Consider the following 20,772-nt stretch of genomic DNA (forward strand, 5'->3'; position numbering starts at 1 on the left):
CCTCCTGTCATTTCCAAGAGATGAAATTAAATTCAAAGAGACTGAAGGGGAAGACACAAGGCGTGAGCTTAGAATGATAAGGTTCTAGAATCTCCGTTTAGGGTAGTTCAGAGATATTGAGCGTCAATGTTTTTACATTCCATTATGTTTTGTGAGATGGAACCTTTGTATTTTTATGATTACTAACTCAAAAATGTCAACATTTAAAAAAATAACACCACACAGGCATTAATAAACACCTAATGGATCAGATTATGTAAAAAAACTAAATTTTGACAAAAATGGAGATAGAACCGTATAATTCTAACGTCACGAAGGGCTGCAGTCCGATCTACCTTTGCAGTCTACCCTTCTCAAATTCAGTCTCCGCCTAAAAAACAACAACTGCTTTTACAGTGAATATCACCTTGGAAACCTGATAACGAAGCCCAAATCATCTAGGAATCAGTACTCCAGGGTCTTATTAGTACTTGTGCCAAAGTCGATGCTAGTAATGTGAGCAAATGCAACTTTGTACCTGTTTTAGTACAGGTATGTTTAGGCGGACACCTATTATGTTTAGGCCATTTGGAGATATTTTGGCACCATATTTGACCGTTGACCTTTCTCATGTGGGGGGGGGGGGGGGGGGGGGGGTTGGGGTTTGGGGTTGGCCGACCAATGGTATGGAAATTCGGCGTTGAAACCGGACATGACACATTCTCCAGTTGGAGAAAACTGGAAGTGACTTCGGCCGTGTTTACCGTCTCGGGGGAAAAAATGGTGGCATCGTATAGCATGCAAAGTTGTGAAAAAAAATGTGATATCGATGAAGAGAATTGATCGAGGTAAGCTCTTTATATCACTTCGGATGCCGATGGGGGTCCGTTGGCTCCTATGAGGTTAACACGGTGTTCATGTTGACGCATTTGACAGTGGTCTGTTCGGAGCAATAAAATTGCACTTTTCCACGTCCATTTGGTGTTATGCTGTTAGTTTTTTTGAAGATTGCTTATTTTTCATTGTTTCTACATTTAAAACTAGTAATATCGTACTAATATCGATATCGAGATATCTGGCATAAATATCGTGATATGCATTTTCGTCCATATCGTGCAGCCCGTGTGTGTGTGTGTGTGTGTGTGTGTGTGTGTGTGTGTGTGTGTGTGTGTGTGTGTGTGTGTGTGTGCGTGTGTGTGTGCGTGTGTGTGTGTGTGTGTGTGTGTGTGTGTGTGTGTGTGTGTGTGTGTGTGTGTGTGTGTGCGTGTTGGGTTTCCTTGACATCCTTGACAAGAATACTCAGAAAGTAAGGCATATTTGCTGTTTTGTGTCTTGGTTGTATTTTTGTTTATATATATATATATATATTGGCCATGTTCCATATCTTAACGGCTTCCATTGTCATATTTAATCTCTTTTGTGGCCACTACTCAGGAAATAATAGATTAGTGAAAGCATTCTTCTTTGGTGAAATCAATACGGTTGTTACCACTTAGCATTTGATATTGTGAGAGAAAATTATTATATGTAAAAAGACATTCTCTATAGGGATGCACGATATGCATTTTTTTTCAACCGATACCGATAACCGATGTTTACCCGCTTCTCATGGCCGATAACCGATATGAGAACAGATATAATTTCACAGTTGATAACCTGTAGTTCATGCACACCTGAAGGTAAGAAAGGCTATGTAGTGAGCAAAGATTGATGATTTAATATTCCATAGTGATCTCACCAAATCTAACTTACATCACTATTGTTAACACAACAAAGAGAACACTTCTGACTCTTCAAATGTTCATTTATTTAAAAAAAGGAAATACATTTCAACAATGTTGAAAATCACATCACACTCGCTAGTCAAGCCAAACTATTGCAATGCATGGATTGGGTGAGTAATCCCCACTGCTACCTAGTTAACTCTAACCAGGGGTGCACATAACTTTTTGGGGCCAGTGCTCAGAGGAGCACCTAGGGATGCTGCTTGGTGCTCCCCGAGCTCGCGAGTCACGACCCGTCCCACAGGATGGATAAAAAAGGGATACATGGATAACTTATATTAGCAAAACGACATTTATTCATAAATAAAGATGAACGATCAAATGATTGTGTGCAAAACAAAATAAACAAATGCAAAATCAAATGACTGCTCTTTAAGCATGAAAGTCTATCAGACTCCTTTAAACACAATGAAATCAACTGACATCTCTTTAAGCACTAACTGAATGTCTGTTCTTTAAACACACTGAAATAAACAGACATCTCTTTAAGCACGGCTCTGTTCTGTAAACACTGAAATCAACTTTTCAACAAAAAGTTACAGCCTAAGCATTTATTTATGCTACAAGCTTAATCATCATGAATGAATGAATGAATGAATGAATGAATGAATGAATGGTCTTTATTGTCATTGCTATAGTACAGGTACCAAACAACGAAATTTGGGAGGGGTGGCTCCCCTGGTGCTAGGAAAAAAAAAAAAAAAAACTTCCAGCTGTTGGTGCGCAAGAGCGCGTTCATGCGGCTGATCTGCCGCGCAGCATGCATTTTGGCGACGCATGCGCACTGGCGCACCAGTTATGTGCACCCCTGACTATAACACTACTTTACATTGTTACCTAGTTAACTATAACACTACTTTACAATGTTATCTAGTTAACTAGAACACTACTTTACATTGTTACCTAGTTAACTAGAACACTACTTTACATTGTTAGCAGGCTCACAAAACAAGCTGTGTTAGTTGACTAGCGATGTGTCATTCATTGTCAACAACGCTTAGCTCGCGCTTTTATTTTGAAATCGCGAAAACGAAAACAGAAGTCAATGTCGGAATGAGCCTCTCCTTGTTCAGAGAACAGATGCCAAACTACCGACATGTTTGCTCTAATAATATGATTTGGCAGTAGAAAGCCATCAGTCAATAGCTCATCTCATTCACAGAACAGCATGGGTTGCCTGCACTGTTTGATTGCGTATTTTAGAGCAGACTACAGAGATGGTGAACATTAGCACTAGCTAACATTGGCTATCTATTTACCTTAGCTTACCGTTAATTGACTGCATGGCTGTACGCAGGCGCAGCATCATGAGCGCGACAACCGGAACCGGAAATATTTCCGGCTTCATATTATCAGCTCTATATCGGCTAAAATTTAATAAAACCGCAAAATATTTAATAACATTAATTTCCCAATATCGGCGCCGATAATATCGTGCATCCCTAATTCTGTCAGTGTCCAAAATGCATATATATATATATACAGTATATATGTAACCAGGGAGTAGCTAAAGGACTGTAGAATTTTAGGAAGGGCTGGTTATCTAACTAACTCTGAGCTAAATCGGCAGTGTAGGAGGATAGAGGCAGGGGGCGCCAGCAACCCTTTAGACTAGCATATCACAGTTATATATATATCATATATTATAATACAAGCTATAACTCAGTTAATCACACTATAAGACAATACTTAAACCCAATACTAGATTTGCTGTTAAACTAAACAATACAGACAACTAAACACACAGCAATGTATCAAATATAAACAAACACATTTATTTATACAAATTATATATACATCCCAATATACTCCCTCCCCGCCGGCCACACACACACTCACTCACTCACTCACACACAGTACCTGGCCTGAAAAGGCTTAGAGTCCCGGACTGAAAATGAGCGCGTTGAGGCCTGGTTGGAGCTCGTATGTGATTCGAGGAAGGCAGCAGATAAAGGGGGGGAGTGACGTTGCAATTTGAAGGGAAAGGGGGGTCTTCGTAGTAAACGACGAGGTGTGAATGGTTCAGGTCCGGTGGTCCACGGTCAGCTCCGGTGGTGTTAGCGGTCGGTCGCAATCCACCTCGGAGGCGACGGCTTTGTTTGGCTTTGGTCTCGCTATGCGCCAACGTTAGCAGCCGGCGGCTAGCAAGGCTGGCTAACGGTGACACAGCTAAACTGGGCTAGCGCTGTTAACTCACTAAACTCCGAACTCCCGCGGTGATGCGGGTAGCTAGTGATTTACTATTAACAGTCGATGTTAAAGGCAGGTCTCCTAGACAGCATCACACAGTACACAGTAATGAGTTCACCTTGACGAGGCTGAATTCAGCTATGCTTGGTCGACTTTGTGACTGACAGGAGTAACTTCTCATTCATCTTCACTCTAACGCACAGACCACCTCCCTGGCTATAGATACCAACCGAACATACATCAAGTCACGTACGCCAATCAAAACCACGCCCACTAATCTGGCGCTTGCACAATACTGAACAAATCTAAGACAGAACTTATACAATTACAATAACAATACATACACCTTCATGAAAACGTACATGAATAGTATGGAAAATAATTAAGGAAATAACAGGGGCAAAATAGGGCTGATTTGGGGAAACTAACTGGCTCTAAATTGTGGGCCTTCATAACAGCCGCCCCATGAAACCCTCGGTTTCATTTAACTATGGAAGGCACACTGGCTAGGCTGCTCTAGCAGCGTGAGGTATGAGGTGATAGTGTCCTTTGTAATTTGAGGGAGCTCAATCAGGCGTGCCACAGGTCGGGTGTAAGTGCGACCACCAACGTCCACGATGGCCGTCCGCACCCTTCCATCCGGACCCGGCAGGACCTTGGTCACTCTGCCTGTCTGCCAGGCGGCGCGTGGAAGGGACTGGTCGATCACCAGTACCACGGCACCTTCGGACAAGTTGTCTCTCTCCCTCGTCCACTTCTGCCTGACTTGCAGGGTCGGCAGGTAGTGCAGTATGAACTGCCTCCAAAACTGGTCCGCGAGCACCTGGCTGTGCCTCCACCATCTTCTTCCGGTGAGCTCTGCAGGGTCGTAGACTACCTGAGGCAGTGCAGAGTCTCGCCGCCCCATCAGCAAGAAGTTGGGCGTAATGGGATCCAGATCTGCTACATCACTGGAGGTATAGCCTAGGGGCCGGGAGTTCAAGATGCCCTCAATCTCTGCTAGTACAGTCTCGAGCACCTCATCGGTAGGCACCTTCTGTCCGAGAATGGTACGTAGGACGTTCTTTACTGAGCGAATCTCCCGCTCCCAGGCTCCCCCGAAGTGTGGAGCATTTGGGGGGTTGAACTCAAACTTCACTTGCTGGGAGGCGAGTCTGTCACGGGCCTCCTCAGTCATCGCAGCGTAGCTCGCCCTCAGCTCGGCCTCACCACCGACGAAGTTGGTGCCTCTGTCCGACCGGAGGGTCTTAGGGGTCCCTCGCCTGGAGGTGAACCTCTTGAAGGACATGAGGAAGCTGTCGCTTGTGAGCTGGTGCAGAACTTCAAGGTGCATTGCTCTCGTCGTCAGGCACGTGTAGATGATGCCCCACCGCTTTTCGGAGGCTCGCCGGTTTCGGACTAGGAGTGGCCCGAAACAGTCGACCCCAGTAGAGTGGAACGGAGCCTGTCTCAGTCGCAGCCGGTCCTCGGGCAGATCGGACATCATGGGCTGCGGCGGCGTGGCTCGCCACCTCTGGCAGTCCGAGCAGGACCTTTGATATCTCCGTACCGCCTCCCGTCCATGGAGTATCCAGAATCTCCGTCGTACCTCCGCGAAGACACGCTCTCCACCCGCGTGCTGCACTTTGTCATCATGGTGCTTGATGACCAATCTGGTGACCTGATGCTTAGTGGGAAGCACGATGGGATGCTTCGTGTCTAGGTCTAGATCTTGAGCGCGGCGCAGTCTGCCACCCACGCGAATGAGAACACCGTCGAGCTCTGGAGCTAAGCCGCGGAGTCTACTGTCCGAGGGGATCGGCTTCCCTTTCTCGAGACACTCCAGCTCTCGGGAGAAGGCATCCTGTTGGGCACTCTGCAGCACCAGGAGCTCCGCCGCGGTGTAATCTTCGGCGCTGAGCGTAGTATCTAGGGGTAGACCGGCCTTGGAGAAGAACATCCTCTTCTGCAGCTCTTCGAGCGTCTCACACTCCTCTCCCGGAGTAGTCTCAGGGTCTACGACCTGGGTGGCTCCGCAGAACAACGTCTTACGCAGCTCTTTGTCCTCTCTGTCTTCTGCTAACGCCGGCGTGGCTGGCCACTCTGACTCCCGCTCCTGTAGGAAGTCTGGTCCCGTGTGATACAGGTGGGGCTCAGCCAGATCCTGGAGAGTTGCCCCTCTCGTGATGACGTCAGCAGGGTTCCTCTTGGTGTCTACATAACGCCAGCAGTTCACCTCAGTCAACTCCAGAATCTCTGCGACTCGGGTGCCCACGAACACCTTATACCGACATGAGCTGGACTTCAACCACTGGAGGACGGTAGTTGAGTCTGACCACATGGTGACGCTCATCAGAGGTAGCTGGAGCTCGTCGAGCAGGAACCTTCCCAGTTGCGCGCCGTTCAGGGCAGCACACAGCTCCAGTCTTGGGATGGACTGTTGCTTTTTCGGCGCCACTCGGGAACGTGCCAGGACAAACGAGACGTGGACTTCACCTCCAAGCTCTGCCGCTCTGACGTATGCCACGGACCCGTACGCCATCTCCGAGGCGTCGCAGAATACATGTAGCGTGATGACACTCCTCTCTAGGTCCGTGGAGGGAGGGAAGTAGCTCCGCTGCAGCTTGATGTGCTGGAGAGTGGGAAGTTCCTGCTCCCAGGCCTTCCACTTCTCTTCTAGGTGACGAGGCAGAGGATCGTCCCATCCTCGTTCTTGGGCCCACAGCTCCCGGACAAGCACCTTGGCCATCGTCGTGAAGGGAGCGATATATCCCAGTGGGTCGTACTGGCTCGCTAGAGTGCTGTATATCGTTCTCATCGTGACGCGTTGGGGCTTGGCAGGCTTATTGCGATAGCGTAGAGTGTCGGTCTGGAACTGCCAGATAAGTCCGAGCGTCATCTCCTGAGCATCATCTGGTGAGTGAGAGACCCAAGCCTCGCTGCTGGTCGAGGTGGCCTCCTCCGGGAGGTCTCTGATGACTTGCGGGTCGTTGCTGGCCCACTGGCAGATCTCAAATCCACCCTCCTGGAGATGAGCACGCAGGTCCTGGACTAGCTGGCGGGCTTCCGTGGCTGTCTTCGAACTGTGGAGGCAGTTGTCCACGTAAAAGCTCTTATGGACGGCGTCAAACACTCCAGGAGGTGCCGTCTCCTGCGCGGCGTGAGTCTGTAGCGCATAGGTGGCGCAACAGGGGCTGCAGGTTGTCCCGAAGGGTAGCACCTCCCACTGGTAGATAGAGGGGTCGGGGTCGCTCGGGTCCTCTCTCCAGAGAAACCTCATGAGTGGCTTGTCTTCCTCCAACATCCTGACCTGGTGAAACATTCGCTTAATGTCACCACTGACTGCGATCGGCTGCTGACGGAATCGCACCAGAACTCCCAAGAGGGCTGGGGTCAAGGTTGGACCAGGGAGAAGATAGTGGTTGAGGTTGAGCTTCCCCACCTGGTAGCTACAGTTGAAGACCACTCGGTTCTTCCCGTTGTGGTGAACATTGTGGTGCGGGAGGTACCAAGACTCGGCACTCTGGTTCGCCTCGGCTGGCTCAAGCTTCTTCACCAGACCGGACTCCGTCAGTTTCTTCATCTCCGTTCTGTAAGAAGCAGCAAGGACCTCGTCCTTCCTCATACGCTTCTCAGTGCTGGTCAGACACTGTAGGACGGTTCGAGGGGATACTCGAAACTCTGGCATGGGTTCTCTTCGGAGTAGTGGTGTGACGTATCTCTTCACGCCCTGGACTTCGATACGCACTGTCTTTGCTTTAAGGAGGTCTATGGCGTAGATGTCCTCCTTTGACCGTACGTAGAGCTTCTCATTCTTGTAGGGCGCAACGTCTAGCGTCCACAGCTTCTGGACGTTGTCTAGTAGCGCCGCATTCATGGAGTCCACACTGGTGTGAAGGCAGTTGATGGTCTGCACTTCTTCGGTTCGGACATGGAGGGATGACGTAGCTCTCCCGTCTCTATCTCTCCACTCGGTAGCGCCTTGGAGGGCCCACCCAAGCGCAGTCTTAACAGCCATCGGGCAGCCTCGTGGTCCTCTCAGCGGAGGACGGAGCGACACGATCAGTGCAGCGTTGTCCGAGCCGATGAGAAGGGTTGGCTCCGCTCCTTCTATCGGATGTAGGTCTACTCGCCGTAGGTGGGAATATCTTGCGCGTAATCTCTCCAGGGGGTAGTCGTAGCGGGAGAGCGCTAGCTGGTCTGCGGTGAAGACATTCTGAAGCCGATATCTGTCCGACGGCCGCCCCGCCGGGGAGATAGAGAAGTTGATTCTCGCCCCGGTGACCTCTTTAAGGTCGCGACGTATCGTGCGCAGTCAGCTTCTCCTCAGTCCCTTGGAGCCCCAACTGGCGCACTGCCTCCTGGAGAAGGATGGTCCGTTCCGACCCGTCGTCTAGAACGGCGTACGTGTCGTACACAGCGTTGTTGTGGTGAAGTCGGACCTTCACCACCTTCAGTAGGACCTTGGAGCCGCTGCTCTGGGTTGGGTCTAGATAGTAGACAGGTGTTTCCTCTTCCGGTGCGCTACCGGACCTAGGGCTTCTGGTGCCCTCCGTGGACCTGGCGAGGGAGACCTCGTGTAGGATGTTGAGGTGGACCTCCTCACAGCGGTTGCACTTTCTCCTCAAGGTGCAGTTCTTAGCCAGATGGTCGCGCCCACAGTTCCAGCACCTCTTGTTCTCCTCGAGCCACCTCTGCTTGGCCTCGGTACTCAGGTTGTTGAAGTCACTGCACTCATTGAACCAGTGCTCGCTGGTGCAGTACGGACATGGCGGTGGACCTCTCCGTCCCTTTTGAGGGGGTTGAGAGGAATCCTTTCCCTCAGGTCGGGCTTTCCTCTCTCTCCGAGGCTCCTCCTCCGTGTGCAGCACTCCTACTGGGCGTCCTCTGTTCGAGCTCGGCCTGTCCCAGCGGTCTCCCTTCTCCCTCTCCTTCTTCGGCTCAGCGTAACCCATGGCGTCTACGTTGGTGTCATGCACTTCCTCCAGTAGGAACTCCGCGAAGGCAGCCATGCTCAGACCCAACTTCCCGGGGTTACGAACGCGCTGCTGTCGCCGGAACCTCTCCTGCCGGAAGCGTGGGATCTTGCGGAGCAGCCGCTCTACGTTGGAGGTGCTGTTGATCTCGCTGGCGCCAGCTGGGCCCTGCGTCTTCAGCATTCCAACCAAGGTGTGCACGCGGAGCGCGAAGTCATCCAGCGCCCGTTCATCCTTGATGGGGGCCTGCTGTTCGAGGGCTTGCAGTTCAGCAAGGGCGTGGTTCCAGGGACGACCGTAGCGGGCATCCAAGTCGGCGAGCGCTCTGGTGTAAGGTGTCGGTGCGGAGGCATGGGCCAGAACCATGTTGTGGGCTCTGGGGTTCCTCACATGCTGAAGGAGAATCGCATATTTGTAGGACTCTGAGCAGGAGTCGTCCAAGAGCGTGTCTAGGCAGATGCGTAGTTCCACATACTGGCTCCTGTCCTCGTCCTTGAAGAAGGGGAACTTGGGTCCCTCCACCTGGGGAAACATCCTGTAGTGGATGATCGGGGCTGGAGTGACGGTCTGGGTGTCCGGCCTGCATGCCTTTTGGTTCACTGGAGGACCTAGGGGTGTGCTACGCTCTTGGGGAATGGCTCCCCTCCCGGGCAGCGACGCTGGCTCCCTCTGGGCCGCGTAGCGGTCGGGTCCCTGGTCCTCTTCCTTCAAGGTGGTCAGCTGGGCCTGTAGTTGGACAGTCATGGCGGGGGTCATGGAGCCATCGGCGGGGGGTTCAGGAGATGGCACTCGAGAGGGCCGTGCGGATGATGCTCTGGAGCTACGGGCCGACGGAGCTCTGCTGATGCACACGTCGCGCATGGTCTGCATCACTTCCTCCATCTTCTCCGCGTGCAGTTGCTCTCTCTCCATCTGGAGGCGGTCGCGCTCCATCTGGAGGCGTTCACGTTCTAGCGCCTCCTGGCGCTGCCTCTCCGCCGCGCGTTCCGCCCCCTCCATCTGGAGGCGCTCGCGCTCGAACTGGATGCGTTCCCTCTCTAACGCCTCCTGGCGCTGTCTCTCCGCCGCACGTTCCGCTCCTTCCATCTGGAGGCGTTCACGCTCGAACTGGAGGCGTTCCCGCTCTAACGCCATCTCGGCCTGTTGGCGCATACATTCTGACAGCGCGGCACTACTCCCTCTGGAGTGCATGCTATCCGCCCCAGAGGCAGAACTGCCCACGGAAACCCTGGACCGGGAGGAAGCCACTGAACGGCAGGAGCTAGGTCTCGAGCGCGCCGTACTGGGAGGCAGATCGTTAAGGCTGAGGCCCTCCCTCTTCCGCCCGCAGGCGCTGTCAGACCGGGCCTCTCCTTCCTGCTCTTCCGTTTCTACGGTAAAACCCTGCTGTTCTGCCATCTCATCCTCAGGCTGGTGCTCTTTGATGGCTGTCTCGGTGCTAGCCACCCGCGCGCCGGCGGACACCTCGGCCTCTCCGACCACTGTATCCCGTGGAGTGCGCTCCTCACTACCACTCAGTGAGCTTTCGAGCTCAAGCTCATACTCTTGTAACCTCTGAGGCAACCGCGGGACTCTCTGTGGTCGTGGCTCTGGCTCAGGGGGCGGAGAAGGGGGGGTAACTGTCTTGTCTGGTTGGCTGCGCTCAGCCATGCTATCACTACACAACCTATCCGGCTCGAAGGACCAATTGTAACCAGGGAGTAGCTAAAGGACTGTAGAATTTTAGGAAGGGCTGGTTATCTAACTAACTCTGAGCTAAATCGGCAGTGTAGGAGGATAGAGGCAGGGGGCGCCAGCAACCCTTTAGACTAGCATATCACAGTTATATATATATCATATATTATAATACAAGCTATAACTCAGTTAATCACACTATAAGACAATACTTAAACCCAATACTAGATTTGCTGTTAAACTAAACAATACAGACAACTAAACACACAGCAATGTATCAAATATAAACAAACACATTTATTTATACAAATTATATATACATCCCAATATACTCCCTCCCCGCCGGCCACACACACACTCACTCACTCACTCACACACAGTACCTGGCCTGAAAAGGCTTAGAGTCCCGGACTGAAAATGAGCGCGTTGAGGCCTGGTTGGAGCTCGTATGTGATTCGAGGAAGGCAGCAGATAAAGGGGGGGAGTGACGTTGCAATTTGAAGGGAAAGGGGGGTCTTCGTAGTAAACGACGAGGTGTGAATGGTTCAGGTCCGGTGGTCCACGGTCAGCTCCGGTGGTGTTAGCGGTCGGTCGCAATCCACCTCGGAGGCGACGGCTTTGTTTGGCTTTGGTCTCGCTATGCGCCAACGTTAGCAGCCGGCGGCTAGCAAGGCTGGCTAACGGTGACACAGCTAAACTGGGCTAGCGCTGTTAACTCACTAAACTCCGAACTCCCGCGGTGATGCGGGTAGCTAGTGATTTACTATTAACAGTCGATGTTAAAGGCAGGTCTCCTAGACAGCATCACACAGTACACAGTAATGAGTTCACCTTGACGAGGCTGAATTCAGCTATGCTTGGTCGACTTTGTGACTGACAGGAGTAACTTCTCATTCATCTTCACTCTAACGCACAGACCACCTCCCTGGCTATAGATACCAACCGAACATACATCAAGTCACGTACGCCAATCAAAACCACGCCCACTAATCTGGCGCTTGCACAATACTGAACAAATCTAAGACAGAACTTATACAATTACAATAACAATACATACACCTTCATGAAAACGTACATGAATAGTATGGAAAATAATTAAGGAAATAACAGGGGCAAAATAGGGCTGATTTGGGGAAACTAACTGGCTCTAAATTGTGGGCCTTCATAACAATATATATATGGACCTACATATAGCTTGGCTACTGTTTTCCACTTCTGGTAAAAAAAATAACATAAAATATGTTTTGATTAAATTTTTTCACTCTTGTTTTAATATTTTGATCATCTTTATTCGTAGGATTCCCTGCACTGTGAACTCCCCATCTGGGCAATGATGGATGCTTCTGCTTGTTCTGGTCATGACGACATGCGCCAGTGCTACGTCCAGTGTGGGAAGAAACTAAACATGGAGGATATTGTGAAAATACGGCAGCGAATTAGAAAAGGAGGACAACACCATTGTGGTACAACTGATCAGTAAGTCATACACATGCTGTGAATCCTGTCCACAAGTAGCCTGTTGTGTTCACAGGGTTCAACAGTAACGCTTGTCCGGAGCAAGTAAAACATTTGCCGGGTTTGTTTGCGCGAGCCCGATGACGCTGCTGGATCCTGGATATTTTTTATTTTATTTTTCAGATTTTATCCCTTTTTCACCCAATTTGGTATCCAATTGAACCCAACCTAGCATCCAATTATCCCCTGCCTATTGCGTAGGATCCGCCGCAGAGGAGGCCGCCAGGCAGACTAGCTGACTGGCTCCTCGAGCCCAGCACCGTTATTCCGGCACCCCGGGGGCGCTGTTGCGCGACGGATCCTTGTCCGGAAATATTCCTATACCGCCCTCGGGAGCGGCCGCTCAATATGCCGCTCCCTGTGTGTGTCCCGGCCATATCCGGGTCTGGCGAGCTGGGATTCGATCCCAGTCCCCGGTGGGCAGCTTGCACTAGTGGCTAGTGCTTAGACCGCTACACCACCGTGGGGCACTGATCCTGGATACTTTTAACTGTGTGCAGGAAGAACAACAGACGGCATAATAATAATATCTTCACTCCACGATCATCTAGTCTGGTCTGGTGCCTGCGCCGTCTGTTGTTCTTCCTGCACAAAGGTAATAATATCCAGGATCCAGCAGCGTTGTCGGGCTCGCGCAAACAAATCCAGTGAATTTTTTGCTTGCTCCGGGCAAGCGGGCAAGCGTTACTGTCGAACCCTGGTTCAATAATTCACCATAGGGTGCCAGGTGTACAGTATGCTAATGGTGGTCATTGAATTGATATGATGAATTATACTGCCAGGTGCATAACTATAATCTTAGCCAAGTCATTGTATTAGCTCAGTACATTTCAGCAGCAGCTAAACAGTTGGTAATTAAAGGGCAGAACTATAAGCACATCTAATAGATGAATGTAATGTATGATAACGCAGCAAGCTAGCTTGAAAGGGAGCTGCCAGTTAAGCGTGCAAAGTCCACGCCCATACAGCCCTCTGTCTGACCAGGAAGTTGAGCCTAACTAGAAGATTATTGTCATTTTTTCTTGTGTAAAGTATTTAAAATATCAAATATCAAAATAGAATTGGAACCGTTTAATGTCTATTTTCCAGACCCTTTAATTACAAAGAAATGCAATCAGTAATCCATAGATAATTGCATTTGCAGGACATGTCCTGTCAGTCTAGATGGGCTTTCAGTGAACTGGTTGGCTGTCATTTATAATTGACTCTGCACTGTTTGTGCCTCCATTGTTTCTAGCTGCAGGTCCTCTTCAGCTCATGTAACCATGTATGAACCAGAGTCCACAGAGTCCCCCGGATGTGACTGTGGTTTTCCAGCCCTGAAAATCACATGGTGGGGTCCAGAGATGGTGGCAGTGAAGCTGGAGGAAGAAGATGTAGAGGGGAATGGTGTGATGGTGAAAGAAGAAGTGGAGGAGAAGAGAGTGATGGTGAAAGAAGAAGTGGAGGAGAAGAGAGTGATGGTGAAAGAAGAAGTGGAGGAGAAGAGAGTGATGGTGAAAGAAGAAGTGGAGGAGAAGAGAGTGATGGTGAAAGAAGAAGTGGAGGAGAAGAGAGTGATGGTGAAAGAAGAAGATGGAGGTGCAGCTGTAATGCAAAAAGGTTTGATGGTGAAAGAAGAAGATGGAGGAGAAGAAATGAGGGAGGAGGGAGTGATGGTGAAAGAAGAGGACAGAGGAGAAGTGGAGATGGAAGACAGTGAGATAGTTGGTAAGTCTTTGTTGTATAGTGGTGAGGGTCATTGCTCTGCTGTAAAATCAATGCTGCCAGTGGCAAGGCAAGTTTATTTGTATGGCACATTTCATACAACAGGGGCAATTTAAAGTGCTTTACATACATTATTTAAAAATACAGCAAGAGGAGCATAGCAAGAAGATAAAAACGACTGAATAAAAGCAAATATAAGAGGTAAATAGATAAAACTAGGGATGCACGATATGCATTTTTTTCCAACCGATACCGATGTTTACCCGCTTCTCGTGGCCGATAACCGATATGAGAACCGATATGAGAACAGATATAATTTCACAGTTGATAACCTGTAGTTCATGCACACCTGAAGGTAAGAAAGGCTATGTAGTGAGCAAAGATTGATGATTTAATATTCCATAGTGATCTCACCAAATCTCACTATTGTTAACACAACAAAGAGAACACTTCTGACTCTTCAAATGTTCATTTATTATTTCCTCTAACAAACAGAATCTGTTATAGACAGTGCACAATGCTTTTTTTAGCCAAGATCTGGCCTCCTTTTATGAAAACAAAAAAGGCTCACCTAAGAGTAATTAGATCAAAAAAGTGTCAAAAATAAAGTGCATCTTGTCTATCCCTGTAAATTGAAAATGCATAAATAAAATATCAAAAAATAAATAAATAAAGTGCATCAGTCAATACAAAAATAAAGACTTTTAAAGAACCAAAAGTTTTATAGAACTTTTACAGAAACTAGTGCCAAATGGCTGCTTAGTCTGCAGATAAACAGAATGACACAAGGCACATAGTAGGCTACACTAGTATGCTTAATAAAGCAACTGAAAAGGGCTGGGCTATGCTACTTTTAGTGCATGAGGATGAGGTAGGTTGTGATAAAGCCCATCAAACGTTTTGCATAAGAATTCAAAATAAATTGCACTGACATGGGAAAACAAAAAGTGCATGTTTTCCTTGTAAACAACTTGTCCTACATTCACATTCTCACCGCAGCTTTTTTTGTTCGCGGCTAGGCTACCTTCTGCTACTCTGCAAAATAGCGGCGGCTTAGATATTCCTTCCATACAGCGTGCTTGCAATGGTGAATCTTAAGGTGACTTATGAGATTCGTTGTGTTGTAACTCGTAGACCTCTGCCCTCCTCTCCGAACTTTTGTCGAACATGTATTGCAAATTGCAAACGCTGAACCTGCACTATCTGCCTCAGAAACTCTGCAGAATGTCAGACACACCGGAGAAGACATGTTTCGCTGTCGTCTATACACTGCGTGCCTGTACGCAGGCGCAGCATCATGAGCGCGGAAACCGGAAGCAGAAATATTTCCGGCTTCATATTATCGGCTCTATATCGGCTAAAATGTTATAAAACCGATAAATACCGATAAACATTAAATTCCCATTATCGGGCCGATAAATATCGGTGCCGATAATATCGTGCATCCCTAATTCTCTACATTTAAGATTCAAACTTTGGATATCTAGGGCAAAGCTATATAAACTGATTTCCTGTTGTAACCACACAATGAAACCAGTTTCTCTACTTGAAGCTTGACATTGGCTAGACAACAGACACATTTAAATGATTACAAAGACCTGATTGCTCTCTTTTCCCCCTGAGATGGACCAAGCCATCTAGAGCAGTTTTGGACTTTTGTGTTTCCCCAGACCCAGTACTCTAAGACCAGACTAAACCAGTTTGTGGCTATTGTGTTCCTTTTTCACCTTTGTGTAACTAGGAGAAAGTGGGGGCCGATTCCCCCTTAACCTTCATCCCCCATCATCTTCCTCAATGTACAAGTCCACACCCATTGCTCATGATTGGTCTAGACCCCACCCGAGGGCGGACCTCTTACCTGAGTGTATATATACAGAGATGTGATGAATAATCTGGACTTTACGAGGAACTTTGAATCGTTCAGATGCGTCTGACGAACCTGTAAACTTCCTCCTTCTGCAGAAGAATATTAAATATCTTTTCTTATACATCTTGAAACGAAACAGGCTGCCATTATTGAATTTTAGCTCTAACAATATCATTGTCACCTCTTAGCCAGCTAGAGTGGACTAGGAAATAGAGTTTTTTGAAGCTATTCGAACATAGCCCATTATGTAAAATGATCTCATCATCACACAGGTGACCGGGTCATTGATGTGGGCTCTGAGTGGAGAACCTTTACCAATGAGAAAGCTACCAAAGACCCATCCAGAGTGGGAGACGCACAGAATCCACTGCTGAACGGAGGAGACCTGACCACTATGATCAGCAAGGTACGCAGGGGGGCGTCTCAACTGGAGCAGCTTAACATGGACAGTCAGACACTGCTACCTGACATTGTTCAGTGTGACAAACAGACTTCATTGTTTTGTCTTCACAGTTGTTATGCTTTGACTGACATGGTCTTATAGTCAGATTACTTTATTGCCTTTCAGAGAGATGACATTGTCATGAGCTTTACTGGGCAAATGTGTTCTGTCTTGGTTCTGTGGTCACTTTAGGGAACCGGTGCAGCTAGCTTTGATGAGTTCGGCAACTCTAAGTACCAGATCCGCCGGACCATGAGCAGCTCAGACCGGGCCATGCTAAACGCCAAAGTGATTACCACCATGGCAGATCGGATCAACCTACCAAGGAACATCATAGTGAGTGGCCTGCCTGATTTGAGAGCTATCACATGCTTTGTGCCTCTTTAGTTAGTTAATTCTTTGTTGAACATGGGGGTTTTACTTTTCAACCAGTTTGAAGACCACAACATTAAAAGGGACTTTGCTTGAAACTGTGTTTTTTTTTTTACCCTCAGGACAGAACAAATAACTTATTTAAACAAGTGTACGAACAGAAGAGCTTGAAGGGGCGAAGTAACGACGCCATTGCCTCAGCCTGCCTCTACATCGCCTGCAGACAAGAAGGTGTGCCCCGGACATTTAAAGGTGAGCTGAATGTTACGAGATAACATACTAGTCTTCTAGAAATGTGGGTCATGAAATATTTTCCCGTCATTATTATATTATATTTTTGTCATTATGCATCATTTTTTATCATTCAAATAATCTTTTTCAACTATTTGATTTCAAGATTTCAATGTATGACACATCTGAAAGCTTACAGCTGCACTTTCATAATCTGTATGAGGACTTTTATTTTTACCAGACCCTGTCACATATCTTGTGAGAGCCTCCTTGATCATGAGATTCACTTAAGCAATATCACACGTCACGAGAGGGAGTGTGTTATACTGAATATCAGCACGGCTGTGATTCATTATAACAGCACAACCTCAAGTGTGATATTGGGTGTGATATTGCTTTTATACAACAGTTCTACAGTGTGATTTATTAGTTAACAGTAATAAGCGACAACAGATAATGATTTGTTTGTTTATTTATTTAATCAATTTATAAAAAAATAAAAATAAATAGTTCCGCAACGGAACTTCAAATGGACTGTTGCCTAGTAACCTGAACACAAACATGTAGTCTAATTAACGGTCATTTAGTAGAACACTAGTGCGGCGGAGTGATGCATATAAGTCCCAGTGCTGTTATACGGTATATCAGCAGTCATGGAATGCCTCTTGTCCAATGAAATTACTTGGTCGGAACTAACTGTTGTATAATTACTTGTAACTAAAGGATTACCTTTCCTCCTGTACAGAAATCTGTGCCGTGTCCGGTGTTTCAATGAAGGTGATAGGCCGCTGCTTCAAGCTGATCCTGAAGGCCCTGGAGATCAGTCTCGACCTGATCACCACAGGAGACTTTATGTCCCGTTTCTGCTCCAACCTGGGCCTGCCCAAGCAGGTGCAGATGGCTGCCACCTACATTGCGAGGAAGGCTGTGGAGCTGGACCTAGTGCCTGGGCGCAGCCCCATCTCTGTGGCTGCTGCAGCCATCTACATGGCCTCCCAGGCTTCTGCTGAGAAGAAGACCCAGAAAGGTGAGGTTGGACTTTTTTACGCCAATGTGTAGGATTCATAACCTGTATAAAACCCAACAAACTCATGCATTTCAAAACTCTCAACCATATAGCTAAGCTTTACAAATTGCTTTCCAAGAATTATGAAGGTATTTAATCAGGGTATCTGCGGTGTCTTGAAAAGTATTAAAAGTTGATAAATACATTTTGGGAAAATCAAGACCGTTAATAAGTATTACGTCTTTTTATGAGGTCTTGAATTTTGTTGGTATTTTTCTGAATTAGACTCTGTCCAAAGAGTTTGAGTCCTAAAAACTTTTAGTTAAAGTTCATGAATTTATTACTTTTATTAAAAAACAAAGATGAACCAGAAATTCTGTTGTATGATAGTGGTCTAGTCTATTGCAAACTAAAACTGTAAGTTAAAGGTGTCACTGTAAACGGTTACAGCTTGAAGTGGCGGTGAGGTCTGGAAAAATATTGACAATGTCTTTAAAAAGTCTTAGAAAGGTATTGAAATGAACCTCAAGATTCCTGTATATACCCTGAGTAGGTAACATAGACACGGCTGTTCTAGTGTCAACTGTCACTTAGATCCAACTGTCACTTTCAAATTAACCTCAAGATTCCTGTATATACCCTGTTAATGATCTGTAAACTACTTGTTAGTAAAATGCACCCCTAGACATTTCGTGAGCTTAGAATTATAAGGTTCTATCTCCGTTTAGGGTAGTTCAGAGATATTGAGCGTCAAGGTTTTTACATTCCATTATGTTTTGTGAGATGGAACCTTTGTATTTTATGAATTACTAACTCAAAAATGTCAACATTTAAAAAAATAACACCACACAGGCATTAATAAACACCTAATGGATCAGATCATGTAAAAAAAACTCAAATTTTGACAAAAATGGAGATGGAACCTTATAATTCTAACGTCACGATTTCTGTGCATCTGACCCTTTTGGTAGAGATCGGAGACATCGCTGATGTGGTTACGATCAGACAGTCATACCGCCTCATCTACCCTCGCGCCGCAGACCTCTTCCCCGCAGACTTCAAATTCGACACCCCAGTGGACAAACTGCCTGTATTATCTGCCTAGGTTATCTGCCGGGTCAGGAAGAGGAAGGTCCCATGGGGGGGCAGTATAGCTCCCAGGTTAGTCTCATGTGGGGAACGGCCATGGTCTGTAATGCTCTGCAACCTTTGGCCCCTACAACAGTGCTCATCTCATCACTTTTCTGGACACACGACACAATATCCTCACCCCAGCCCAACAGATGGATAGCCCAGAGCAGGGCTTCCACCGGGCTGCTCTGGTCTGCAACTGGTTCATCGACTACCCACGTTTTTCTGCCACAATATTCTCAATTTCTCAACCCTATAGAGGAGTTTCTTTCAACTTGGCGTTGGAAGGTCTATGAACGTATACCCCTCCTACAAGCAACGGAGGACGCATGTGGTGATGTACCTGCTGAAGTATATATCAGGGCTGGACGCGTCATGCCAGGCGATACTTTCCCCACTGCTTGGCCAGGGAGAACATTGCCTGTGATGTGGACGAGGTCCTGTGGGAAAACAGGAACGAAATGCAGGATGCAGCCTAATTTCCTTTGTGTTTAGAGTATATGCAGAAGGCTTTTTTTAATTATTGTTTTGTTTGTTTATGTACGAAGAACACTTTACAAATCCAACTGTCATTGCTGAGATGTACAGTATTTTAGAATAAAAAAAAAAGAACATACTACTTATACTTCTTGTATTTGTGTTTTATATTTAAGTATGAAAACACAAGTTTATAACAGGCTACTGTACATATGTAGTGTAACACTGAAAATGCAAAAGGTCTACTGATAATCTTATCATAGCAGTGTTTTCCGCTGATCATACTGTTTTCCGAAAGATTCGTGAGTTTTTTTGATTTGTGTTAAGAGAAAATGAGCTATGCTTTCAGAAAACATGTTAAAGCGAAAGAAAAACTGAAGCCACGTTTTGATTCCTACAGAAAGGATAGGATTAAGGGCCAATCCCAATTCACCCCTACGGCTTCGTTTTGCACGTTCACGTTTAGGGTAATTCACATTTCACCGAGGGGAAGGGGTAAATCGGAGGGCTAGCTATAGTTTCGAGCGATTTCAGGACCAGACTAGCTTTGAAGCCGTACCCCTTGATTCCAGCATGCATTGCAAATCATCTACAGAAATGTTATGTCGCTCTATTCAATGCGGAAATGTCATTACTTTCTCTGTAATTACTTATTAATAAACAACTCGCAATCTAATCCGAGCAGTTGTTATTATGTAATATTATCGATGGATAATGCCTTTTTTTTATTGGATGAATTGGGACACCCCTACCCTAAACGTGAATGCGCAAAACGAAGCCGTAGGGGTGAATTGGGATTGGCCCTAAGATTTAGCTTGGCCACTTACCGTACCATCTGAGGTGTCCTGACTTTCTGCCTAGTCATTCCCAATCGAGTCCAATTCAACAGTATACAACATGCACACAAAGTAACACCACTCTAATAAAAAGGTTTAATATGTGCATTCATGATAGGTAACAATGACTGCAAAATGCTTTCTTTTTTTTACACCAGGGTCAACAGTTTAGAGTAACTTCAATGTGGTGTACCATTCAAAAAGCGCTTGTCTGTTTTTCGCAACATGCTCAAGCAGCCATTTAAGCATTGGGGGAAATAATAAAAACAACTTTGTACAATCTATTTTTTTTTATAATTCCGCTAAACATAGATACAAAACATTTTGATAAAATTAGTGCTTTCAGCTTAATTGTGTGTACACATATACCCTGCCCTCCCCTGTAGTAATTCATATCAACATGTCTGTACAAACTGGCACTGGACTAGGTTTACTGTTAGTTCATCGTTCATCACTGTTTCCCTAGGCCCACTGTAAGGACTGGGTGAATGGATTTTGGTAGTCAGCTGTACTTGAATCAGTGACTTGGGGGTCAGCCTTTCATTTGACTAAGTCCAACTCCAATCATTGAGGGCAGTAATGTCTACTTACACTGGGGGTAGTGGT

The 20,772-nt window shown here is 46.9% G+C and overlaps 1 protein-coding gene across 1 annotated transcript; it reads left to right on the forward strand.

The window, feature by feature from the left end:
- The first annotated feature begins 717 nt into the window (after positions 1–717).
- LOC308168710 (transcription initiation factor IIB-like) lies at positions 718–19,304 on the forward strand. Its single transcript, XM_080543334.1, has 8 exons — positions 718–827; positions 11,880–12,058; positions 13,335–13,807; positions 15,944–16,077; positions 16,306–16,449; positions 16,608–16,737; positions 17,462–17,743; positions 18,694–19,304. Exons 2-8 carry the CDS (start codon positions 11,913–11,915, stop codon positions 18,825–18,827), a joined length of 1,443 nt encoding a protein of 480 aa, XP_080399460.1. The 5' UTR covers positions 718–827; positions 11,880–11,912; the 3' UTR covers positions 18,828–19,304.
- Positions 19,305–20,772: the final 1,468 nt, after the last annotated feature.

The sequence above is a fragment of the Nansenia antarctica genome (genome assembly GCF_963989245.1).
Source record: "Nansenia antarctica genome assembly, chromosome: 12".
Taxonomy (NCBI): Eukaryota; Metazoa; Chordata; class Actinopteri; order Argentiniformes; family Microstomatidae; genus Nansenia; species Nansenia antarctica.